The sequence below is a fragment of the Macrotis lagotis genome, chromosome 2 (genome assembly GCF_037893015.1).
Source record: "Macrotis lagotis isolate mMagLag1 chromosome 2, bilby.v1.9.chrom.fasta, whole genome shotgun sequence".
Taxonomy (NCBI): domain Eukaryota; kingdom Metazoa; phylum Chordata; class Mammalia; order Peramelemorphia; family Peramelidae; genus Macrotis; species Macrotis lagotis.
Genome location: NC_133659.1, coordinates 233484244 through 233507197, shown reverse-complemented (window position 1 = coordinate 233507197; position 22954 = coordinate 233484244). Strand labels below are relative to the sequence as shown.

Here is a 22954-nt window from a genome sequence, read left to right as displayed (position 1 = left end):
GAATTCAAATTTATCTTGAGATACTTACTAAGTCACTGAACCTCTATTTGACTTAATTTCTCCAACCATAAAATGAGCATGATAATAACACCCATCTCCCAGAGTAGTTATGAGGAACAAATTAAATGATGTTTGTAAAACACTTAGCAAAGTGCTATAAATACTTATTATTCATTATGATTATATGTACAAGGAATTTACATAAATTATCTCATTGAATCCTTACTATAATTTTGAAGTAGTTGGCAGAAATATTATTAAACATATTTAAAATATGTAATAATAGCACAATAGATTATATAATAAATATTAATTAAATAATATAGCATTTTAATATTTTATTATAGATAATAAACTTTTATTATTTATACATGAATATACATATACATAAACACAGGCTAACATGGTTAGCCAAGATGAATTGCAGAAGGAATTCTTTCTTTCTCAGATAATTCCTGATGTCTTTTCCAAAGAATTCCTGCTACATCTCATCTTACCACTTGAACACTTGCTCATTCAGTCTTATCTTAAATCATCCCAATGAAAAGGATCCCACCACCCCCTACATTTTCAGAGAGCTCTCATTTTTAGGTAATTTCCCCTAATATCAGGCCTAAATTTTGCTCTTTGCAACAATCACACATTGCTCCTGGCTTTATCTTGAATCTTCTCTTCTTTACTGGCTCCTTCAATCAACCAATAGGCATTTATTGAGTGCTTACTCTATATTGGACATTGTGGTGGGCACTGAAGATAAAAATATAGAAGTGAGATAGTCCCTGCCCTCCAAAAGCTCCAATTGATTCTCACATTTTGAGGGCTGAAGGCCTTTTTCTCTACCCTCTTTATTCTCTTCTGAATCCTCTCCAGCTTCTCTGTATTCTTCCTAAACAACAGTTTCCAGAACTGAACAAATTATTCCAGATGGAGAATGAACAAAATACAGTTCAGAAGGACTAAAACTACTCTATTCTGAGAAGTTGTATCTCTCTTAATGTAGCCTGATAGGACATATCCCAATGTCAATTTTTAAAAATCCATGAATAATTTAACACTTATCTCAGTTAATTACAATTAATGAGATTAGACACAAAGTACCAACCTTTCAAGAAACTTACAAATTTTCTGTCACTGAATGAGATGTGGTGATCTCATGCATTCCTAACTTTAGATCTAGAGACAAATTAAAGAATGATGTCCTATCCTTTAAGCCCTGCCATCTCCAGGATCAAATACAAAATCCTCTGTTTAAAAATCCTTTATAACCCATCAAGGATCAAATAAATCAGAATTGTCCTTAGGAATATTGTAGGTTAAATGGATCATGATTGTAGTTAAGAGAAAGAAACTCATAAATTTTCATAAATCACATAGATTAAAAGTCAAGTCCCTGAATGAAACTACACTTATGCCCTGCTATTTTTTATTCATCATAAGATGCTACTTCAGAGCTCCTCTTTAAGTTAATACCCTAATAAATTGGACTGATTTCTTTGGTTTTGTTTGGCTCTTCCCCAGAATTTCTTCATTAGAAGTGAATGCAATAGGGGACTTTGGTGTCTCATTCTACAATTGGCATAACTGGCAAATTCTTAGGAAATGGTGTGAGGAATGGAGGGAGCTCCTCAGATGGCAGTTCATGGAATATGGACACTGGTGGATCAAGTAATAGATTTATGCATACCTTTCAGAAGAAGGTATAAGTTTCTTGAGTGTACACCCAAGTCAGTGTAAGTAATGAGCCCCTTGTTAGCTGAGATTTTTGTTTGCTGTTGGCAAAGAAACTAAGGAAGTAATAGTTAAAATGACAATTGCTAACTGCTTTGTGCTATATCACTGAGTGATGGTTAGCTGTTAAGAACCTGAATATGTAAACTGAAAGGAAAAAAACTAGAACTATAAAGAAACATGTGGACTGCTACCTCCAAATTAATGAAGGAAAGGGGAAAAAAAGAGTGAAAGAAGAAAAAGAAAGAAAAAAGAAGGAAAAAACCCTCCATACATAAGAGTGCAGCATTTTGTTAGGGTGAGAGAGTACCAAATACCAAAAGTTTTGGTCAAAGCTGTCCTAACATCTAAAAATTGGAACACAGGACTCAGAGAAAATGTATTCAAAGAGGAGAGGGAGGTAGAGGCTGCAGACTCTCTTCAATTGTACTAACTTTGGCATTAGAACCAGAAAAAGTTTAGGCATATGGGAAATGATTAAGGTCTATCTCCCCCAAGAAAATATATTATGAACCTCAGAAGAATTAATAATTTTTAGAGTACAAAATCATTGTATAGCTTGCTTCCTGGAAGTCATTTGAACCTATAAGAAACAAAGGATGGAGATGGGAGTAAGGAGGGAGGGAGATAGGAGGCCACATATAAAAGTAACCTTGTATAGGTCACATACAATAAACAGACATTCCTTGCTCTAGGAGACAATGGAATTAAATGTACTTTTATTCATGGATATGCACATGGGTTCTCTAGTCCCTTTGTTTACAATAATAGTTATGTAGAGCAGAGAAAATTGAAGTTGCATTATATAGTGGGTGCTCACCACTCCCAAAACCATCCTGTGCATAGTGTGCACTTGAACACTACCATAGAGAAATTCTTATTATGGTAGTAAAAGAGCAGACTTCAGAATTTTGTCAAATGGACACCCATTTCTCTCAGATCATCAAGGGGGGTAGTGAAAATTAGATAATACAGGGTGCTTGGAGGACACCAAGAAATATTAGAAACCATTCTGGAAATTGGCTAACATATCTATCATATGACAAAATCATATTCATTTTAATAGTTCATTGTGGCCTGTGGGGAAAAAACTCAACAGGACCTGAAGAATGTCTGTAGATTATTGTGTATTAAACAAAGTCACTCCCCCAGTTCATATTGCTATCCTGGTTACAGTTACTATATTAGAGGAGTTGACCATAAATAGGGCAATGAGTAACAAAGTGCCTCCACTAAAGTTAAGGATCTGATAATATAAGTTAGTGTGTGCTACATGTTGTAGGCACTGCTCTCCCTTATGAATTAGGTATTGCTACATCTAATAGGTGATTTGAGTGAGTCCTCCAACTGTACCTCCAGTTTAAGTAAAGCAGACCCTTGGATTCTGGTTACCTATAAAGGGGTAGAATGATAATAGCTTGTTGTGTTTTGCAACCTAATGTAGTTGGTGATATGAGAGCCAACACCTAGATTGTGTCAATAGATTGTGTATACACACACACACACACACACACACACACACATTACATTTGTGCGTATGTGTCTTTGCCTTGTTATGATCATGGAAGAGCATCTGGAGAGTTGAACCAATGAGAGGGAATGCCAATTGTATTTTTTTTTAGTTTTGTTTTGCAAGGCAAACGGCGTTAAGTGGCTTGCCCAAGGCCACACAGCTAGGTAATTATTAAGTGCCTGAGGCTGGATTTGAACTCAGGTACTCCTGACTCCAGGGCCAGTGTTCTATCCACTGTGCCACCTAGCCACCTGACAATTGTAATTTAAAGCTTTTTGTTAATGAAACTAAGACCTATTGCTCTAATATATTTGCCATTTTATGCTCTTCTCTTATGCTGTGAACATGCTTTTATTGCTTGTGTGATATATGTTTGCAGTTTATAAAAATCACAGAAACCAGGGTCCTTAAACCCTGTTTTTCCATAGAGTCCTAGATTCATTGTGGAAGAAATGGGTATGAAGATTGTTTAAGTCAACTAAGGATGGATTGTGGGTTAAATAGATCATTGTTGCATTTAGGAGCAATAAACTCATTCTCAGTAGATTAAGAATGATGTGTGACTAGCAGCCAAATCTGTCTTGGTTGAACAATTATTTATTCTACTACTTTTGTCACATCCTGCATATTTTAATCCGTTATCTTCTTAAGCAGTTTCACTAAAACGTATGAATGCTTCAAGAACCAAGTCCTTGCATGATGCCATGGGTATGACATGCTGCTTATTGTCCATTGATCTCTTGTAAATGAGTCCTCTAATACAGCTTGCACTGATTGCCCTGGAGTTGTGTACCTTTTTCTTAAGAATTCCTATGTCACAAGAACATGCAGTAAAGCAATTCAGTCTGCAACATCCCCTCCTACCTTTACACTTTAAACTTTTACCACCACATATTTTTTGACTTAGTAACATTGTCCCTCTTCCCACAAATAAAACTCTTCTCTCAACTCTGCTCTGTCTTTATGCTTGGAATTCTCTCCATTTTCATCTTAGCCTCCTCTCTTCCGTGACTACCTTTAAATCCCAACTAAAATCTCATCATTTACTGTAAGCCTTTCCCAACCTTTCATAATTCCAGTGCCTACCTTCTCCTAAATATTCCTATTTATACTGTATATAGCTTGCTTATATGTATTTGCTTGCTTGAGAAAAGAATCAGTTTTTGCCTCTTTTTGCATTGCAAACACTTAGCCTCAGAATCTGGCAAATAGGTCCTTAACAAATTTTTATTAATTAACTGATTGCCTGACAGATTGAAATCAACTCTATTATAGTTCAATCCCAGAAGGGTAATTGAAAAGAAAAAAACCTAAGAGAAATTCCTCCATTTTAGCATTATCTCAGTTTGCTACAGATTCCAGATGTAGGAGATCTGAGCGAAGAAGAGAGAGGAATCAGAAGAGTTGCGATGAAATCCTGGGGGAATGGTTTGTTTTAGGATGAGCCCAGAAGATAAAGTGGGATTGGGAGTCCCTGTCTTCATAGTGGTTGGGAGTTCCAAGTATTTTTTAAAACAGACATTCTTCTTGAATCTTTTCTTCAAGTGATGAAGTGATTTCCATAAGATTTCCAAAACAAATTGGCACACATAAAATACCTCTACTTATCACATTTGAAATTTTAAAATATTTTACCTGAATTATACTTATAACATTTATTTTTTTTGGACTTAAGATGTAAATACAAAAAAGATCTCAAATTCAAGGATTAGAGAATGAATTGTGCCTTTTGTAACTCCAAGAAGAGAAATAGAATGATTAATTAACAGATTGCCTGACAGATCTTCCACTAATTTTCCACTTTTCTCTATTAGATAGGAATATTGACTGTCAGCTTTGTTATGCTGGAAAAGTTATTTCCCTTCTCTGGATGATAGGGACCTTATACTAGTCAGGGAATTAGACTAGATGATTACTGAGATCACTGCCATCTAAAATTCTAAGATTTTTTTCTCTTAGTTTCCTACAAAGAAATTCCTCTGGATAGGGCATAAAAGGGATTGATTGGAAGAAGGGAGTCTTCATTGATTTGTCTTCTTAAAGTACTATTGAACATTTTTGGGGGAGACAATTAATTAAAGATAAGATCTATTTGACATAATATGACATTCTTGGTTTATTTGTAAGTGCATATTCCTCTTAAATTCATAGTCAACTTTTCCCACCTGGATGTGACTATAAAAGAAGGTTTATTTGATCAGCTCCTTTTTCACAGACTCAAAGTAACAAAGTGAAAGCATTCCTTACAAACTGTTCTGGACTCTGAAGAAAATGGAATGACTGGAAGAAGACTAAACCTGGAACTCAAGCCTGAAATGAATCTGGCAGTATAAGATCCAAAATCTGTTACTTTTATAGGTACACGGACTATGAATGTTTAAGTTGAATTGACAGACATTCAGCAGTACTAAGGACTGTTATTGAACATTATAATTTTGTATGTTCAAAAATACACTTATTGGTGTCAATACAGATACAATTATCTATAAGTTAATTGTCCTCAGGGACAGTGAGGCAAAATTTTGAATGTGAAAGTTTATCTTTAGCAACTCCAAGTTTCTTCTTTTTCTCTTTGCCCAATAATCCAAGGTTCTATTGGTTCAGAAATTTTTTTTAATTGATCTGTAATTAAGAGAGTGTAAGAATTCACAGTGAGGAAATTCTATCTTCCAAGGCAAATTTAAAATTTGGAAAGTTGTCTGAGTCATTGAGAGATTATAGTAGGGTCATATAATTGACAAATATCAGAGGCAGGATTGAAAACCAGATCTTCCTGTTGGAATCCAACTCTCGCTCTATTATATTAAGCTACCCACCTCTCTGGTTCAAAGTTTTGATCATTAAGTTTTTCGTGCTACCTTTCCAGGAAGTAGGTATTGGTTTAAAAAAATTAGAGATGGCAATGAATAATCCCTTAATAATGAAATTTAAAGAACTGTGAAATAACTTTAAATATTTGGGGAAAATTGGGTGCCTTCCCAATGCCCCACAAATTATATTTCATGTATGAACTATTATTGGCAACAAAACTCTTAGCAGATATGCACAAAGATAGGGTGGCAACATATAAGTATAGTTGCCTCATATTCTATGTAAGAACTTATGGGTGGAATACTTCACAAAGCTACATTGTAAGTATCTTATGTCATAAGGGCTGTATCATAGAGTAATAGCTTTATTCTGTCCACATAGCACAAGAAATAATTGCTCTTTGTTTTAACTACCTTTCACAGACTCTTTCATAGTAGCATCAACAGGAATTCTATTCTTCTCCACCAGTTCCAGGAGTCCTGGCCTGAGAGCAATTTTTTCAGTCATATCATCTGCAAGTCGGGCTCTTTTAAGCTTCATCTGAGGAGCTGAAATAGACCCTTCTGCAGCTGTATCTAAAAGGTAAAAAAAAAAAGCATCAATCCTTAAATATATTACTTTTTGCCTATGATTTCAACGAAGTGTTAAAATCTATTTTATCATCTTTCAGCAGTAACATTATCAATTAACATGGATTAAGTAGTAAATAGGTGGTATGAGAGAAGTTACAAATAAGGAATGGAGAAAGAAATACACAGAGAAAAACCAAACCAAACTGGTTAGGAAAAGTATAGAAAATTTTAACATTTGTCTACTAGGTGAATAACTCAAGGGTCTTAAATCTTTCACTGATCTTGATTTAGATGTTTTAGGAATCTTACTCATTCTTGTGAATCACTAGGGTTTAACAAACGCATTTAAATTTCAGGCACCATTCTATACAATGTTATAATTAAAAGTTATAAAATAAAATTTTCATAAGCATTTCACTTTAAATATCTGATTAATTTCTAATATATTAGTGATTATATTAATTATTAGAAATTATTTTCAAAATTTTTTAATCATGCTCATTTATCATTAATATCCTATTCCATCTAATAATTGGACTATTTCAATAGTTTCCTAATTGATTTTTCTACTTTTGGTCTCTTTCTCCTTATCCCATTTAAAGCAATTCATACTACCTATTCCCTCAATGTAATTCCTAAAGTGCTTGGAAAAGTACTAAAGTATCTTGGACTTCTCTGCTCAAGCATTTAATCAAGTTGAAACTTCTCCTGATAGTCAAGCTTCTTCAATTTCTCTCCAATCTAAAAACTAGAAACCTTATCTCCCATTGTTACCCTTATGTGCTCTTTCATCATTTCAGTTTGGTCTCCCTATTCATTCACTAAATAAGTTTTTATTAAGTACCTACTGTGTGGAAGATGCTCTACTGGGTGCTGGGGATACAAAGACAAAAGTGAAACAAAGATTGCCACCAAGAATTTTACATTCTACTCTCTTTAAACAATGGGTATATAGATAAAAAAAAGAAAATATACATACTATGAACACAAAGTGTTTTGCCAGGAGAGGAGACTATTGATTAGGGTGATAAGAAAGAACCAAGATAAGGTATAGAAATTTAGCTGAGTCCTCAATGGAACTAGAAATTCCAAGAGGCAGAGCTAATGGTGACAATGCATTCCAAGAAAGCATGTGAAATCCTGCACAAAGGCAGAGTGATAGATGAAATACTGTGGGGGAGGGAGAGAATAGAAAATGAAATAGTGTGACCGGAACACCAGTTGCATGATGAAGATTATATACAAGATTAGCCTGGAAATTATGGTGAAATTAGTCTGGAAAGAGAGATGGGAATCAGAAGATTAACAGCTTTAAATCCCACATGTGAATTTGTATTTTTATACTGCAGGCAATTGGAAGCCCCATGAGGTTTTTGAGTACCACCATTGCTTCACTATCATGCTTCATCTTCCTTTTCATCTTCCTCATCTTGCTCCAATTGTTTTCTCATCTTGGGTCAGTCTTTTTCCCAGGAATGATTTCTTCCTGATACCTTCATTTTGAGGAAGAGCCAAGAATGGCCATTCTTCATTCCTTGTCTGGTCATCTTCCCTTCACCCATTTCTTTTCTCTCGTTTAAATCATATTAACCAATGATCTAATTATTTTTTGAGGGTTATCTATTCTAATTGGTTTTTCATAAAATCAACTCTTAGTTTTAGTTATCAATTCATGTGACTTGTCCAAGTTCACATAGTTAATGTCTGAGGCTGAATTTGAACTCAGGTCCTCCTGACTCTAGGGCTGGTGCTCTATTCTTTGTGCCATCTAGCTGCCTCTTATCAATTCAAATTTTGCATTCAATTTTATTAATACCACTTTTATATTTAGAATTTCTAATTTAAAGTTTAATTGGGGATTTGTTTGCCTTTTTCTAGCTTTTTTTAAATTGCGCACTCACTTCATTGGTCTGATCTTTATCTTATTGATATAAAAACATTTAGAGATAAAACTTTTCTCTGATTACTGCTTTTGCTGTATCCCACAGAGTTTGATATGTTGTCTCATTCTTTTCATTCTCTTTAATGAAATTATTGATTGTTTCTAAGATTTGTTCTTTAACCCACTCATTTTTAAAATTTAGGTTGTTTAGTCTCCAATTAGTTTTTATTTTATGTTTCCATGGTCCCTATTTAAATATAAATTTTATTGTATTGCAATCTGAAAAGGATGTATTTAATATTTCTAGTTTTAATTATAAAATTTGCTTGCCCTGATATTTGGTTAATCTTTGTAAAGGCACCATGAACCACTGAAATAAGGTGGATTCCTTTCTATTCCCCATTCAATTCTTTCTAGAAAATAATCTTATCTAAATTTCTATTCACTTTTTTTACTTCTTTCTTGTTGTTTTTTAGATTTCTCTTGTTCTGAGAAAATTGAAGTTCCCCATTATTTCAGTACTATCACTTATTTCCACCTGTAATTCATTTACCTTTTATTTTAAAAATTTAGATGCATTTGGTGCAGATGTATTTGGTGCATATAGATGTAATGTTGATGTTACTCCATTATCTATGGTAGCTTTTATTAAAATGTAATTACTCTTCATATCTTTTAATTAAATCTATTTTAGATTTAACTTTGTCTGAGATCATGATTGCTACTTCTGCTTTTTTTTTTTTTGCAACTGCTGAAGCATGAGAAATCCACTTCAACCTTCTGTTTTAACTCTGGGTGTAACTCTCATTTTTGAATGTTTCTTGTAAACAACATATTGTCAGATTATGATTATTAATCGATTCTGATATTCATTTTGTCATATGAGTGAGTTTATCTCATTCACATTAAAAGTTATAATTACTATTTGTGAACTTCCCTATATCTTATTGTTTTTCACTAGTGTCTTCCTCAGTCTCTCTTTTTAACCCTTTCCTTCACAGGACTAGTTTAGTTTGAATGATTCCTTCTCTAATGTTGACCTCTTTTTTGTCACTATTAAATTTTATTTCAAATTTATGAAATAAAATATACATTTCCATAACATAGTACAAGAAAAAAAGATGATTGCACATAAAACTACAAATTAATTTGGCAGAACTTGCTATTCCTTTTAAATATACAGTGAAATTATCATGTAAATTTCTTTTTTGTATCCTTCCCCCCACCTCAATCCTGGAAATGCCTACCATTAGAGACATATATATGTAAAATTGTTTTATACATATTTCTATTTATTAACTATCTCTCTGATGCAGATAGAATCTTTATTCATGTCTTTTATTATTAATTTGTGTTTATCATAGTCAAAATAATTCATTTATTCACAGTCATTCTTAAAATAATATTTCTGTTACTCTTGGTTCTGCTCATTTCCTTTTCATTATTTAAGCAACTCTGTCCATGTTTTTTTTTTTTTTAGGTTTTTTATTTTTTATTTTTTTGGCAAGGCAATGGGGTTAAATAGCTTGCTCAAGGCCACACGGCTAGGTAATTATTAAGTGTCTGAGGCTGGATTTGAACTCAGGTAATGCTGACTCCAGGGCCAGTACTCTATGTAGTGCGCCACCTAGCCGCCCCCTTCCATGTTTTTCTAAAATCATCGAATCATTTATTATTACAGTAGCTTTCCATCATGATCATATATCACAAATTATTCCCTCCAATTTTTAGTTCTTTGCCTCTACAAAAGAGCTGATATAAATATTTAAAAACATATAAGTTCTTTTCCTTTTTCCCTAATTATCTTTGGACAAAGTAGTGGTATTGCTGGATGAAAGAGTATTGATAATTTAAGAACTTTTGGGATTTAATTCCAGATTCCTCTCCAAAATGGTCGGATCACTTTACAATTCTACCAACAATGAATTAATGTGCCAGTTTTTCCACATTCCCTCCAATATTTGTCATTTTTTCTTTTTTATCATTTTAGTCAATCTAATAGATATAAAATGATATCCCATTAAATTTTCATTTCTCCAATCAAAAATGATTTAGTGCATTTTTTCACATAAGTTGTTTTGATTTCTTCAGAAAATTGTCTGTTCATATCTTTGACTATTTATCAATTGAGGAATAATTCATTTACAGATTTGACAAAGATATATTTAAACTATCAGACTTTATCTGAAAAATCTGTCTATAATTTCCCGCTCAATTTTCTGCTTTCCCTCTGATCTTGGTTACATTTATTTTATTTGTATAAAAACTTTTTATTTAATATAATTGTAAATATCCATTTTACTGAAGATTTCTTAGAAATTTACACTGCTCTTTATTTCCTGTTTATTCTTAAATTATTTGCCTATCCAGAAGTCTGATATGCAATATGTTTCATGTTATTCTAATATACTTGTAAAATCTCTATATCTTTTTTAACTTTTATGTATTCAATTTGACCTTATCTTGGTAAATGTGGTATTATGCCCAGTTTCTGCCTTACTGCTTTCAGTTTTCCCAACAATTTTTTAAACCAAATAATTGATTCTTTCCCCAAATCTAGTCTTTACATTTGTCAAATAAAAAGTTTAAAATCTAATACTTCTAAGGCTTTTTTCTTTATATCTTTTTCATTATTTCCTTTGATATCCTTTTTGTTTTTCCAAATGAATTATATTATTTTTTATAATTCAATAAAAGAAATTGGTAATTGAACTGTAATGGTATTGAATATATAAATTAATTTGGTAAAATTGTCATTTTTATTATATTAGCCCTGCTTATCTATGAACATTAATATTTCTCCAATTATTTGAATCTGATTTTAGTTGTATAAAAGGGTTTTTTAAATAATTTTTTAAATGTAATTCCTGGGTTTGTTTTGACAGGTATATTCCTATATATTTTATACTATATAGTGTTATTTTAAATGCTCTCTCTCTCTCTCTCTCTCTCTCTCTCTCTCTCTCTCTTTCTCTCTCTCTCTCTGGTTTTTGCAAGGCAATAGGACTAAGTGACTTGTCCAAGGTCACACAGCTAGGTAATTATTAAGTGTGTGAGACTAGATTTGAACTCAGGTCCTCCTGACTCCAGGGATGGTGCGCTAATGAAAGCATCACCTAGCTGCTCTTTACTGTCTTTTCTGCTGAGTTTTGTTTGTGACACATAGGAATGCTGATTATTTATGTGGATTTACTTTATATACTGCTGCATTGGTAAAATTATTAATTGCTTCATCTAACTTTTTAGGTTGAATTTTTGGTATTTTCCAATTATATATATATCATATCATCTGCAAAAAGAGATAGTTTTATTACCTCATTCCCTATTTTTATTTTTTTAATTTCTCCTATTGTCATTGCTATGATTTTCAATATGATATTGAATAATATTGGTGACAGTAGACATCCTTGTTTCACACCTGATCTTACTGGGAAGACTGTTACAAACAATATTTACTGAAGATTTTCAATAAATGCTACTTATCAATTAAAAAATTCATTTATACCAATACTTTCAAATATTTTTTATAAAAAATAAGTGTTGAGCTTTATAAAAACTTTTAATGTATCTGTTGTATAAGTATATGATTTTTAAAAACTTTTATTATTGATATAATCAATTGTGTTAATTGTTTTCCTTAAGCTAAACCATCTATGCATTCCTGGTATAAATCCCACTTGATCAGAAGATATAATCTTTGTAATAAATTGCTTTATATTGCAATCCATTGTTTAACATAGCCTTTAAAAAAATCCCTTCCTTATCCTTTACCCTTTCCCTTCTATTCCTTATTCTATCCACCCCTCTAAAGAGTCATTCCCTTTTGCTCTTGCCCATACTCCTAAATCTTAATCTGCACACACTTTTAAAAGTTCTTTTGTTATCTTGTCCCTTCATCCTCACCTTTTTTTGCAAGGCAATGGAGTTAAGTGACTTGCCCAAGGTCACACAGCTAGGTAATTATTAAGTATCTGAGGTCAGATTTGAGCTCAGAGTCTTGTGATTCCAGGGCCAGTGCTTTAATCCACTGCACCACTTGCTGCCCCTCCATCCTCTTTTCTTTACAGGATTAGTTGACATTTATACCTTTTTGAATGTATTTGTTGTTCTCTTTTTAACCCTGATCTGAGAGTAAGGTTCCAGAAACAGCAGTCTTTCACACACACACACACACACACACACACACACACACACACACACACACACACACACTTGCTTCTTCTGTAAGTTTGTCCTTTCATAACCCATTTGAATGTGATCATTGACATTTCTTACTTTTTCCTACCCATTTGTTAAGAATCACTTTATCATACTCGTAGCAGTCCCAACCTATGACTTTCCATCTTCCCACCTGTTCAGAAACTGCCTTTTTTGAGGGGTGGGGCAGCTTATTTAAATTTCCACAGTTACTATTAAGAAGACTTTGACCACTCTAAGCAATATTATTCTCTTCTTCCTATTAGTACCTGATATTTCATAGAATAACATAACTAGAGCAGGTTATTATTGCAATTTTCCATGCAGGTTTATTTTATTTCTCAATGATTATAGATTTCTGAAGGCATGGACCATTTTGTCTTTGTCCAGAAGATCATGGAATGTTAGATATAGAACTAAAAGGAGACCACATATGTCATCTTATCTCAACACTTTTTTAAGATAAGAGAAATGCAAGATGAGAGAGTTGTTAAATAATAATATACTCAAGATCATACTGATCTTATTTAGCAATTCTAAAAATGGAAGAACCCAGGCCTTCTGATTTTAAAGAGCAAAATTCTGGCATTTGGGGGTGGGAAATTTAATTATATCAACTAGAAGTTGCCTGGGAAATTCATGGATTTAATTCTAGAGATTGTATTAAACTAACTTAGTCTGGGGAGACTAAGTTGACTTAGGAAAAAGCTGTGGTTCCTTTCCAAACTAGTCTTGAATATTCTATTTCATCACTTGATACTGGCCAGGACTTTAGGTAAAAAGTGAAAAACAGACTGTTTACCTTTGTTGCTTAATTTTCTAAAGTCTTCTTCCATAACTTGCTTCCTTTTCCTCTGCTCCACTCAGACCTCACCTGGGTATTCAAAGTCTCATATCCTACTCAAGCAAGCTTCTTAGTTTCAAAATGTCCCTTTCTTCCTACTTTAATTAAAATCGATTACTTGAGTCCAGATGACATCAGGAAAATATTGATCTGATTATCTAATTTAAGTAATTTACACTAAGAAACAAGAAAAGCTTGATTCTCCTAAGGGGAACTTACATTTTAAAAGAGTAAAAATAAATGTTTTGAACACAGTGGTCTTTTTTTTGCCTTCTCTAATATAATTCTTTCATTCCTTCTCAGGAATTAAATGCAAAATACTATGATAGTGTCCCCCCCCCATTTTTCTTTTCCTATCCCCTTATTTTGGATTCAAAAGTAATTTTAGGAAGAGAAAATGGGATGTATCAGTTAAGTTTGTATATTGAAAATGCTGCAGAAGACTTCCTGCTTGCCTTTTACATTCCCACAGTATTTAGTATTTATTTTCTGGAATAATAAATTGAAGGGGATAACCCCTTAAATTTCATTGTCAACCCCTAAGAACATTTTCAGTTCTTTCAGGTAATATCTGCATGGTATAGTTTGCAATTCAGCTCCTTAATATTCCTCTTAAACCATGGTACTTGGACTTATATTAATCAGATATGGTCTAATATATAGACATCTGCATAGTAGAACAGAATTAAAATCTCCCTTCTTCTAGGCACTATAGTAGATGATTAATTAAAAGTTATTGGTTATTCAGATCCAAGCAAGATGGTGGAGTGAAGCCAGGAAATCCCAGAAGTTCCCCCCCCCCCCAAGAACACCCCAAAATCCTTTAAATTATGACTGTAATCAAATTGTAGAATGACTAAACCCACCAAAAAACTGAGTGAAATAATTTTTTGGCCAAAAACAACTTGAAAGATCCATGAGAAGGGTCTGTTCCACCATGTTAGAAAGAGCCACAGTGCAGTCTGGGTCATGATACTAGAGTAAACCAACTCCAGTCATTCAGGAACAGCACATGGGGCACCTGGATCTGTGGTAAAAGGCACAATTTCCAGAACTCTCAGGCCAAGGATTGTGAAGGACAATTTGGAAGTTCAGTGGGAGCACTCTGCTGTACCAGAGTGAAGCCAGAGCCCAGGCCAGAACATTGCTCAATGTGCCCTGGCCCTAGGAAGCAAAAGTAAGCCTGCAGAGCCAGCCAGAGAGCTCAGTCCTGACTGGTAAAGGGATTGGGGGAGACTACAGAGGTCTCTCTTCTATCCCTGAGGTAGAACTCTATTACTTTGCCCAAATTCAGATCCAGATACCAGTCTGGGGTCCCATATTGCCATAGCAGTTCCAGGACCAAGGAAAGTGGTTGTGGTCATCTACAGACCAGAGTTGGGAAAGTGCATACTCCGCCCAGAAGCAGAGTTCCACTTTAACGAAGAGCTAAAATCAACTCATAGACTGGGGAAATGAGCAAACAACAGACGTGAAAGAATGTGACTATAGACAATTTACTTTGGTCCCGTGAAGGAACAAAATACAAAAGCAAAGATTCTGTGTCCAAAGCCTTGAAGAAAAACAGGAACTAGTTTCAGGGAATGGGAGAGCTCAAAAATCAAGTAAGGGAGGTAGAGGAAAAATTGAGAAGAGAAGAGAGAGCACTGTGGGAAAATCATGAAAACCAAGTCTGCTGCTTAGTGAAGGAGATACAAAAAAATTATTGAAGAAAATAACTTCTTAAAAACCAGTTTAGGTCAAATGGAAAAAGCAGTCTGAAATGTCAATGGGGAGAATAATGTAGTAAAAAGCAGAACTGGCCAAATGGAAAAGGAGATAAAAAAGTTCTCTGAAAGAAAATAATTCTTCCAAATGTAGATGGAACTAAGGGAAGTTGATGACTTTGTGAGTAGTCAAGAAACAATAAAACAAAACCAAAAGAATGAAAAACTAGAAGAAAATGTGAAATATCTCATTGGAAAAACAACTGACCTGGAAAACAGATCCAGGAGAGATAATTTAAAAAGAGCCTAGACTTCATTTTTCAAGAAATAAAACAGAAAAATTGCCCTGATGATATCCTAGAAACAGAGGGTAAAATAGAAATTAAGGGAACTTACCAATCACTTACTGAAAGAGATCCCATAATAAAAACTCTCAGGAATATTATAGCCAAATTCCAGAACTCCCAAGAAGGAGTAAATATTACAAGCAACCAGAAAGAAACAATGCAAATATCCTGAAGTTACAGTCAAGATTACACAGGATTTAGCTGCATCTATATTAAGGGCCCATAGGGCTTGGAATATGATATTTTGGAAGACAAAAAAATTTGGATTACAATTGAGAATCAATTACCCAGCAAAACTGAACATTCTCTTTCAGGGGAAAAGATAGATATTCAATGAAATAAGGGGCTTTCAAACTTTCCTGTTGAAATGATCAGAACTGAACAGAAAGTCTGATCTTCAAGTACAGGACTCAGGTGAAGCATAGAGAGGGTGGACTGAAAGGGCAAAATAGGCAGGATTTAATGATACTGAACTGCTTGTATTGCTTGTATTCCTGTAAGGAAAGATGATATGATACTGATAACTCATTTATTAGGGCAGTTAGATGGATCATATATATATATATATATGTATATATATACATGGATAAGGCACAGGAGAGAGCTGAATATGAAGATATAATATATTATAAAGATGAGTTAATGGACAAGAAAGGAATGTGCTAGGAGAAAGGGAAAGGAGAGGTAGAATGGACTAAGATACTTTATGTAAAAGAGGCATGAAGAAGCTTTTGCAATGGAATAGAAGCGGGGAAGGTGAGGGGGAATGAGTGAACCTTCATTCTCATCAGAAGTGGTTCAGAGAGGAAATAATATACACAATAGGATAAAGAAATCTATCTTATCTTAAAGGAAAAAAGGTGGGGTATAGATGATAGAAGAGAGGGAAGATCATGTGAGAGGTTAGTCAGATACAACACACTTTTGAGGAGAGAGAGAGAGAGAGAGAGAGAGAGAGAGAGAGAGAGAGAGAGAGAGAGAATAGAATTAATGGGGAGGAATATGATGAGGGAAATACATCTGGCAATAACAACTGTGGAAAAAATATTGAAGTAACTTCTCTGATGAACTTATGATAAAGAATGTGATCCATCCCAAAGATGGAATTGATGTTATCTGAATACAAACTGAAGTCCACTGTTTTTTTCCTCTCACTTTATTTTTCTTGAGTTTCTCTATCTTTGTGGGGACATGGGGGATTGTGTTTACTCTTAGAATAAGACTATTGTAGTAATGTGAACTAATTAATTAATTAATTAAAAAATTATTGGTTTAATAAAAAGAAAAAATATTGGTTTAAATTGAATAGATCTAAATATCTCAAAGTAGATTATGTTCTAGGGAACATAAATCAGAACAGAACTTCTTTTTGCTCAAATATTTACTATCCAACTGTCAGAACTCTCCAAGGTCCAGCACAAGGGCTATCCCAAGTATCAGAACAACTTGAAATGGTGCCTTGTATCTCTTATTTTCTTAATCCTCTTATCCACATCAAAATTTCCCTTAACATTGTATAGAAAACAATTATATAAAACATTGTACAAAAACAGAAGGGAAAAATTAGCCAATAAGAGCAGTCAATGACTATCATTCAGGTACTAAGGTGGAATTTTTGACCTATATAATATAGATTGATTATCTACAGTACTCATAATTAAAAACTTTTAGAGTTGGAAGGAATATCTCAAGTATTTTAGTGCAAGCTCTATCTAAAACATGAATATGTTAGACAACAGTTCTAATGATTAATGCTCTATTTAGCATTCCAAACCCTTCATAACTTAGCTTCTTTCTTCCATTCCAGCCTTCTTGTACCTTACTCCACAACAGTATTCTTTGATCCAGGGATATGGTCTTCGGTTTTTCAGTTCCAGGCATTTTCTCAGGCCATCTTTTATGCTTGGAACTCTATCTCCTCTACTTTGGTTACTGACATCCGTGCTTCAAGTTTCAACTAAAATTCCACCATCTAAAGGAATCTTTCTCCAATCCCTCCTAAGTTCAATGCCTTCCTTATTTGTCCTGTGTATACTTTCTTTGTATATATATTTGTTTGCAATGTTGTCTTCTTCCATTAGACTGTATGCTTCTTAAGAACAGGAACTATTATCTGTCTCTTGTATTTCCAGTGTCTAACAGAGTAGGCACTTAAATATTTATTTATTAATTGATCTATTGACTACAATGATGGAGGAATTTGCTTACTGCTGATGAAACTTTTTATATAACTCTAATTGTTAGAGATAGATTTGCCTTTATGGAAACTTTCATTTAACTTAAATCTATTCACTCCTAGTTCATTATTCTGGAGCTGAGGAGAACAAGTTTAACCTCTTTCTATGTAAATAATTGCTTGATAATTGCATAAACTCATTTTTATTTTGAATGAGAAAAACCTAGAAGCAGAGAAAAAGAACTTTGCAATTCAAAAAGAGATAAAGAACTTTAGGGAAAAAAGGTCAATGTGAAAATTTTCTTTGTATCATTGCAGATGTACCTTGTAAAATGTGCATGTTGATCAAGTTGGTCCCTTCAGGTCTATTTCTGATCTTGTGCTTTAAATAGTCTTCAGTCTGTTTAACATAAATACAGAAAATTCCCATGACAGACACTTATTAATTCATGCAACCATACTATTTCTAAATTAAAAAATTCTAGGATACTCTCATCAGAGAGCAATTATTTTTATGACAATTGAAATTGGAAAATACAATCAGACTGTTTCTCCAATTTTGAATTAATATAACTAAGCTACTAGCCCACACCTCTCCATCTCATGCATAAGATTATAATAAGAAACTGTCAAATGTTTTTTTTACATAGTTTTACTTATATACTCTAGCAGAAAATTGAAATGAGTTGTATTGGAATGATTACATATTCTCTAAGGCAGGTCCCTTCCTTATCTACATTGTGTGGTAGTAGAATGAACACTGAACTTGGAATTAGATGATATGTATTATGTACCATCTCTGTTACTAAATGTATGAAGTCGAATAAATAGCTTAACTTTTCTGCATCTCAGTTCACTCAACTGTACAATGGAATGGAATTGGACTTGTGATTTTGTTGCAATATATGTTTTTGCATATATGCATATGTGAGTGTAAATATAAATACACGCACATATTGTCTGGGGCACATGTCCATGTCCATAAATGACAAATGTGGGACTAAAAACCCATATTTTCCTGTCTATGAGAATCTTCTCTATCTTATTTCACATGTTGCCCTCCCTGTAAAATGGTCATGAAGGTCATGAAGAAAATGCAACAAATCAGTCTCAAAATTGAATATAATTCTCCTTCTCAAATTATTACAACACACATACATTCTTAGGATTCCTGGAAAGCAATATAAAGCAAAAAGACATAAACAAAAAAATGTAAAGGCTAGAAGGAACCATAGACATCATCTATTCCAACCTTCCTTTTGTAAAAAATGAGGTTAAGGCACACAAGGTAAAATAATCTTTCCAAGGTTGCACAGTGGGTACTGGCAGATCCAGAAGCAGAAACTAGGTTTCTTAATGCTCAGATTACCCATCTCCCCACTATAACAATGGATCTTCTCTTTTGACCTGTTTGTAATATGTAGCAAAAAACAGTATCTATTTAAAAATTATTTTTGGTGGACATAAGTTATACTTGTTCAAGTAGTCTGCTTAGTTAGGAATTTAAATTATGGAAAGGAAAATGTAGAATTTCTCAGCTCCTCTATATTCCCTAATTGCATATAATAAAGAGTGTATCCTCACCAACAGTTCCCTATATCAATGAAATCATAGGACTGAATCATTTTTTTAATATTTGTGAATATGCCATCTTCCTTGTTGAATTAAAAATTTCCAGAGACAAGGAAGGAACTCTGTATTATTATTTTTCAGTTTTGCATTTCTTTAATTTCTCTAAATGCAAAACTCTCTAAAGCTTTAGCATGGTGATAAATACATAGTGGGTGCTTTACAAAATGTTCATTGAATCAAATTTAAGATTTCTGATTGTGTGTCAGGAAGAGGACTGTGCAACTTAGTACAGTTTGTTCTTCATTGTTCTGTTTCCTTCCCTGCTCTAATACTCAGAGAAATCTGTATTGTAGTTGACTGATTATTTAATACCTTGTCTCTACCACCCAAATGCGTTTTTCAAAAGTTACCTTTTCAAAGCCTTTTCTTTGCTCTTGGAATACAGTTTGATTTTGCAATGCTGAAATGAAAACATCAGAAGAAAGCAATTCAGTTGTTCAGTAATAATCACATTACTAAATATGCTCTATTGACCCCTACATACCATATTGACAATTATATTTAATTAGACCCACAAGCAGTTAAAGGAAAAAAGCCTGGAAGATACCAGTTTATATAAAGCCATGTGATATAGCATAAGATAGAATTCAGACTTAGAAAAGGAAGAACACTGAGCATAGAAGGAATGCTTGTGACAGGAATAATGTGAACCAATCTGAACTCCTACCAAAAAATGAAAACCACAGGAGAGAAGGGCATATGAGGGCAATAGGAGAAAAATATAAAGCTGTAATTTGGAGGAAGAAAGAGAACTGTCATTACTTTTGCTCCTATTATGTTCTTTAGCAGCAGAATGCTTCACTGTGTATAAGAAATTTTAGAAAAGGATTTTTTTAAGATATGGAAAGGCTATTCACATAGGTACCAATCACAGAAATATACAGAATATCTAATCATCAAACTTTAGAGCCAGAATTGAACATTATTTATATCCAACACCCACACTTCATAAGGGGCAATTCAGCTGGTTAGTAGTTGAACCTAAACATACTGAATTCCAATTTAATGTACTTTCTATATTGTGATGCTATTTCCCCTGATTAAATTAAAATGATGGTCTAGACAGTTTACATTTACTAATTTAACCTCAAAATAATAACCCATATTTAATCTCATGGATGTATAAAGTAGAAAGAAATGGTTATTATTTTCATATGTGATCATAGACTTAGAACTGGAAGAAACATTAGGGGCTATTTAGTTCATCTCCTTCACTTTATATATGAGGAAAATGTAGTAGAGGGAAGTTAAGAAACTTGATCATTCTTGCATGGGTAGTAAGTTATAAAATTAGGATTTGAATTCAGTTATTATGACTCTAGGAGCAGAGATCTTTCCACTCTATACTTTCTGAAAACATAGAAAACATTGAAGTACATTCAGCAGTACCCTTTTTCTTTTCTCTCAGTTGATCTAAATACAGAATTGCAAGTTCCATTCTATATTTTAACAACTGACACATAGCAACATTTAAGATTACAGAATATACTGATTTTTCCTTGAATTTTCATTTGTACTTAGTAGTCTGGATAAAAATGATATTGTTCCCATTATCTAACCATGTTTGTTATGAGTGTATGTTGATGTTCTCCAGTTCTCCTGAGCCCATTCTAGGGAATATTATTGCTTGGAGATTTTTATGTGTGAGACTCATATAGCTTTGAAGTTGTACAAAATACATTGTTTAAAGATGAACATGGGGATTCAGAAGGTCTTTCTGGACTTTCAGTTAACTTGAAAATTCAATGGAAAACTTGGGAGATGGGATATCCTTTAATTTTCTTATTTTATGAAGAAGCATGTCTTGAAAATAATGGTGTCATAATATTGGTTTGTTTTTGCTTTTCCTAACATTTCTCTGTTCCAGGATCAGCGGAGAAGTGGCCATACTTTTAAGGAAGGGGAAAATTTACAATTGGAGAGAAGAATAAAAAAGGGGGGGGTTATAGAAGGAGAAGGTGCCAAAAAGAAAAGGGAGAAGGCTAAGAGGAATGAAAGAACTAAGGGGAATAATAAGAGTTAAGGCAGAAGGGGAAGAAGAGCTAGATTTAGAGGTGAAGAAGAGGGGTGGCTAGGTGGTGTAGTGGATAGAGCACCAGCCCTGGAGTCAGGAGTACCTGAGTTCAAATCCAGTCTCAGACACTTAGTAATTTACCTAGCTGTGTGGCCTTGGGCAAGCCACTTAACCCCATTGCCTTGCAAAAAAAAAAAAAAACTAAAAAAAAAATCTAGAGGAGAAGAACTGGAGAATAGAAAGGGATCAGTAGAGAAGACAGGGGATAAAGGATAAAGGCAAGAACCCTAGGAGAAGATGAAAAGTTAAGAGAACAATGAGAGATTGGAGGAGGATGTGCTCAGAAGTATAGGTATTAAGCACGTTGTTAAAAAACCCCCAAAATAAAAAATAAAAACCCAATTTTACAATTCACTTACCCAATGAAAAATTGTATTCCTTTGATACCTTGTTTTTCTCATTGTTTAACAATATCAACTTCTTTTCTCTTCGTAGTCTTAGAATTAACCTTCTCACACATATTTTCTAATTTTTGCCTCTCATGACTATGAGCCCTCATCTATAGTTTTAAAATATTTCATGCCATATCATTCTGCTCATATATTTACTGTATTTGTCTAGTAGCTTCTTCATTTACTCTATCAAAACTAACTAAAATTGATTCAATTAACTCTATATTTGTTATTCTTAGCTGCAATTTAAAAAATAGTTCTGTCCTTCTTGAATAAATAAATCTTTGTGACTTTTATTACTTTTTTTGTAAATCTAAATGGCTGTCTATATAAATCATAATCTCTATAGATCCTAGCTTCCATACCCTAGCTTAAATGGGAATAATAATACTTGTCTCACCATTACATTAAACAAAAATATAAAAACAGTCTGTATTGGTTAAGCATCATACAAATAAGAAGTATTATATTCAGAGTCTAACACAATGACATACAGCTAGTGCTTGTGGAATAGCATAATTGTCAGATCTTTAAGTCTGATCTTTATCTGGCTATAAATAGACTTTTGGGAAAACTGATGCAGTCCTGAGGCTCTTCCATTATTATTAACATAGTTAACCATACTATTTCACTAGGACACTGCATTTGAAGTCAGAAGACCAGAAGTTGTTCCCCAGTTCCATCACTTTACCACTAAAATTTAACATCTCTGAATCTCAGTCTCTCAATTATAAAATGGGCAAAATAATATATGTAGAATAAACTTTATAAGGTGATGATGATCAAATGGGATAGTGTATATAAAACCACACTATAAAGTATGCAAAAATACTTCATTGTGAAGAAGCAGTTGTGGTATGTTAGTTTAGTAGTTTCATAGCCTATCACTGTATAGATTATACAGATCTTCTGTAGAAATAATACTTTTAATCTAATTTGATGAGGGAGGTTATTTAACGAGTAACAAAATAATAATGTTTTTCAATATTTCTCAGGTGATATCCCAGCCATATCTCCTGATTTGTGTTATTATTGACCAAGTAACTTTCTAAGCCCTTCAAATAGAAGTCTCTCCCTAAA

At 33.4% G+C, this 22954-nt stretch overlaps 1 protein-coding gene across 14 annotated transcripts in view; it reads right to left on the bottom strand.

The window, feature by feature from the left end:
• The window catches only part of MYOCD (myocardin), a 157490-nt gene that overhangs the window by 79932 nt on the left and 54604 nt on the right, over nucleotides 1–22954 (bottom strand). For 13 of the 14 annotated variants that reach the window (XM_074225147.1, XM_074225141.1, XM_074225146.1 and 10 more), the window contains 3 exons: nucleotides 19759–19808; nucleotides 18101–18176; nucleotides 6466–6627 (listed from right to left, as the gene is read on the bottom strand). The exons of the other annotated variant lie outside the window; for it this stretch is intronic. In XM_074225147.1, the coding sequence (XP_074081248.1) occupies nucleotides 6466–6627; nucleotides 18101–18116 (178 nt within the window). In that variant the 5' untranslated portion in view covers nucleotides 18117–18176; nucleotides 19759–19808. The remainder of the gene's footprint in view (nucleotides 1–6465; nucleotides 6628–18100; nucleotides 18177–19758; nucleotides 19809–22954) is intronic. 14 annotated transcript variants of the gene reach the window in all.